General features: G+C 40.1%; 1 protein-coding gene across 1 annotated transcript; it reads right to left on the bottom strand.

Moving 5' to 3' along the window:
- Nucleotides 1-793: 793 nt before the first annotated feature.
- LOC134055931 (lymphotactin-like) lies at nt 794-4,439 on the bottom strand. Its single transcript, XM_062512383.1, has 3 exons — nt 4,265-4,439; nt 1,676-1,793; nt 794-949 (listed from the first exon to the last, which is right to left on the bottom strand). The coding sequence occupies exons 1-3, from the start codon at nt 4,332-4,334 to the stop codon at nt 844-846; spliced, it is 294 nt and encodes a 97-aa protein (XP_062368367.1). The 5' UTR covers nt 4,335-4,439; the 3' UTR covers nt 794-843.
- Between the last annotated feature and the right edge of the window lie 300 nt (nt 4,440-4,739).

The following is a 4,739-nucleotide window of genomic DNA, read 5'->3' on the forward strand; positions in this document are numbered from 1 at the left end:
ATACGACACCTCTATGTACATAGCTCTCTAGGGCAGGGAGTTCCTATGAGTTTGTGAAATACAGATTCCAGAAATGGTTTGTTCTTATTCAGAGACAAGTGCAATGGAAAATGCGAACAAGTTGTTTCAGGTTTGTTTCACATGAGGGCAAAACTGAAGTAACTTCACAGATGTCACTGGTAGGATAAGGCTTCCCCAGGGCAAGACTGAACAGGGTTACATTCACTGAGTTACACTGAATTACTCCGTATCATCCCTTGGTGAGAATGTTCACACACCTTTGTGAACTGAGCTAATAGTGCAATACCATGTGTAAAAATAGAAGACTGAAGGATACTTTTCTGAATACAGCACTGATCAGGTGGTATCCTGAAGCATGAAATCAGTTTGTTCAGTATAGGTTATATAGGTGCAAATGACTAACTTATACAGAGCCTTCTTAAAACCAGCACTCAATATGGAATGCTCTGATCTCTATCAGCATGGAGGTCTGCACTCTTCCAGCACTGTGGGTAGTCATCTTCACTACACTGTGTGAAACTATCAGTCATTCACCATTAAATGCCATCCTGGTCCGGACAGCAAGGATGAGATGATATCTACATTCAGTTGTAAAGAAATAGTAGCAAGCATTTCAGACAATATACAGATTAACAGAGTTCAACCATAAAATGAGGAAGTCTGCAGGCATTCAACCAGTGATGAATAGATTCTGGTGAGTTTGTGTTTATTCAAAGATTTTATTGCCACTTAATAAATAGGAAATAAAAGCAGATAGAAAGGTTTTCTTCCTTGTGAGCTGCAGCAATGATGATTCCAGACGGTTGGCCTTAGATGCTTGGATTATTTGCGTTTGGCAGCACGCCTTTCATCTATTCTCTTTATAGCAGTCTGCACCCATTTCTGATCAGCAGGTACACAGATCCTGATACCTCTTATAGTAATAAACCTGTAGAAAAATAGAAAAACAAATCAGCTGGGCATTAAATTCCAGTCTTGCTACCCAGGTCTGCTGTTCTTGGTTCAGATGCAGAACATAAGCAAAAATGTGATAAAACAATATCAAATGCCAGAGCTTGTAAGTGTTAGTTAGAACAACACCAGCTAGAAACATTATTTCCCTATTTATGATACCACTAATGTACATGGTCGTGTACATACATACTGATATTAAAAACATCAAACATACCTGCTGTTCTGGGATTTTATGTTAAATCATGATGAACATTTATCTCCCAGAAGCAGATTTCAGATGTGATAAAAATGCATGCTTGTGAGCTCTAAAGACCAAACACAGCTCCTAGCAAGACTCCTAGCAAGAGTTACCCCATATTCTTTTACATGATCTGTTCCCTTGACTCAGTTCATACATGGAGCCTCTGACTGCTCCACCCTTGCTGAAATATTTCCCCACTAACTGGGCACAAAGATGGGACTGGTCAGTGAGCTTCCTGCCATTACTCATGAGCAGCATGCATCTCCCAGCTCTCTGAGGCCTGTTCTTCTCCCCTCACTCCCTCAGCTGCCAGGTTACTCCTCCACAGAAGAACTGGAAGGGTGACCTGAGCTAGCCAGATTTAGTGAGTTGGGCCATGAATTGTGTTCTGATGCCTCTTCCCTATTTGATGGTTGTGTGTTTACATAAGGAACTCTGAAGGGTCCATGTGATGCTTACATGATGGCATCTGTTGGTACTTGTTGCCTTTCATAGCTCACGAGATTTTGGATGTTCAGCCGATTTGTAGATAGATTTACACATCTGAATTTGCGCATGGGCTGACTACTAGCACTCCCTAGAAGGAAAAAAAAAATAGATAAATGAAAGGGAATAAATATTTTTATTGATATTTAGCTATACTTGCTTAATAAACCAGGAATTCCAAAAGATTCCTAGTGGTGGTTAGACCGTGAGATTCTCATGATGTACAGCCACAATACCAGTTATACCAGAGAACTTAAGCTATTTTTTGTGATACATCTGACCATCTCTAAAGTGCTGTCTATCCCCAGGGAGTCACTGTTTCCATAGCAGTAGAAGTCTTTGACATCATTCATAAATAGGACTGCGTCATCTGCAATTAAGAACCCATGTGGAGGTAGTATTTAGAACTGGAACTTTATTGGGTGGATTTCCAGATATCTTTGAATATGGATCAGTATTTCCTCCTATTTTCAAAGTGAAGAAAAGGAAAGCATGGCTACTTCTCTCACATTCAAAAGTAGCATTCACAAAAATTGTTAACAGAAAGGGAGATACCTCTGCCAGAAGAATAAGTGCTTCTATCCTCTGGCTATAACTCTGATTTCATAGGCAGCAGGGTGCTCCTTAATCCTTGCATTCCTCCAAGATTTTGATACAATTTAGAGAAATGCAGTGGTGATTAAAAAAAGAGGATTCCATTACTGGTATAAAATTTTATGGGCTGCTGTTATCTTACATAAATGATAACCGAAAATGGGAGCTCATTCAAATGCAATGGAGTATACATTAGTGTTAGTCTCCACTTGCCAGTTTTTGGTTTTCTCCCATTCATGACAGACAGGTTTGGGAAAGCATGCTGAGGGACAAAAAGAACCCTGCTCTACTCCGTGGGCTTTTAATGAAGAATTTATAGAACTACTGGCTTAAGAAAAGTCCAAGAGCTGTTCTGGTGCACCTTGCTAAATGTAAAAGCTGCAGCACACAGTCTCGCTACCTGTGAGCTGTTCTTTTGTTTGAAATAATTGGAATAGCTGAGACAAACACACATCAGTCTTTGGAGAAGGTGTGGAAGAGCCAGTGTACAGGCACTGGCAGATCTGCTAATTACTGAGATTTTGTTTGCCTGAAGGAATATGAAGGAATATCTCTTGTCTTGCTTTAGTCATGAGTAACACAATATAGTTTTTTCTTATGATTTATGACACATTTCTTACTGCCTCAGGCAAATATTTCCTCTTCTACTAAACAATATTCAGGGAATGGGTGCAGGGAATAGCAGCAAAGCTTTTCTAAGGCTGGGAACAAACCCCAACTGCTCTGCACCTATAACTACCATTTTTTCCCCAAGTGTATTTGGGTTTTTATCATTCTTTCTTGTCCTTTTTCTGTCACTTGTAGACCATCCTGGTGTGCTTTTTCAGACTTGGTGATACTTATGGCAAATTATACAGCCTGGATAATAACATTGGGAATGGGCAGTCTATGATATGAAGCTGCTGGTGCCAGGATGAAGAGCAGTGTCACCAATGAAAAGAGGAGGATGTAGTGGGATGTAGCTGGGGAGGTAATGGATCAGCATAAGGGCTGTGTAGCTTCATAGTCCTGTGAATGCTTAGCAGGTCTTAGTTTGATTTTGGTGTGTTTTACTGAGGATACCTTTTCTCTGTGTTTCTGAGTGCATATTTGTGGGTTTGCATATCACTTGCCTATCTGTGTTTTGTGTGAAATCTACTTGTGGTGAGATGATGTGTGTAATGGCTGTATGTTCATGTTTCTCCATTATTCATGGAGCCTCATCCTAAAGTCACTGACCAAATCATCACTGCACACAGTCTTACGTAAAGCTTGGATAATAATCACGGCTCATCTTAATGGTCATAACTGGTTTGAAAGAAGATCTTGAATTGCATGATTCAGTGAAAAGAGACAAGATCTATTAAACTAAATCTATTACTCCCCTTTTTAATTATATTTTCCCTGTCAGTATTAAAAGATTTTTCCAAAAACATGTGAATAAACCATATGGCATATAGAAATGGAGGAGCTTTTAAAAATAGAGTTATTAGAGGGATTAAGGCTACATAGTTAGAGAAAGACAAATAACAAGTAATACAATAAGATTCATATAAAAGTAGTCTACCTGGGAAAAGGAAAATGTACATCTTATCCAAGAAGGATTTTTCATGAAATGTTATTAACCTACAGTACTCATGGTACATACCATACTCATTAACATACCGTATTCATGGCTCTATGCCACCAGTAAGACTAAAAGACATTGTATCTTCAAGATGTTTTGATTTTGAGAGAGATAACATTACACAGAAACCATTTAAGGGCTCTCAGGCACAGATTCCCACCTTGCATTAAAGCAGTAACCAACCATCTTGTGGCAGGACATCAGATGAAATCCCCCATAAGACTGCCTTTCTTGCAGTTTTCATCTGGATTTCTTGTGCATTTTATCTTATAAGTCAGCTGTCTGTAACTATAAATCCTGCTCAGGAGACCCCAGGTGGAATGTGGAACAATTCCTGTCTTCCTCTCGAGTTGCAAGCTTACCTTTGACTGTATGCACAGTGAAGATGCCAAGCCAGAAGAGAAGGAGGATTGCTGCGGTGTGGAGCTTCATCGCTGTGGCTTCTGAGTCAAGGCAGAGCAGCAAGTGGCTCTCTCACAGGGTTTATAAGTTGTCATTCAGTTGCCAGTTCTTCTTTTCCTTTTTTGGGGTGTCATGATGGACCTGACTGTAAGTGGTAAAATTGAGTGGCAGTACTTTTTCTGGTGAGAGAGAACCACCTCCTTTCCCTCACCAGTCCTTCGCTAGTCCCCCTGAGAAGGCTTTTCCTGCTCAAACCCACTGTGGTTGCACTTGTTTCTGTGCTGTGAGTTGGGTTTATTTCAAGCTGCAAAAAGTGAGAGCTCTTGAGCTGTAGTGGAAACCTGTAAAAAATGTTCCTGTCATTTCGCACTTCAGTTTTAAGACCTTTAGCTGCAGAGACGCAGGGTGACATTCAGAGCTACCTTGCTGACCAAT

Source organism: Cinclus cinclus, chromosome 2 (assembly GCF_963662255.1).
Source record: "Cinclus cinclus chromosome 2, bCinCin1.1, whole genome shotgun sequence".
NCBI classification, from domain to species: Eukaryota; Metazoa; Chordata; class Aves; order Passeriformes; family Cinclidae; genus Cinclus; species Cinclus cinclus.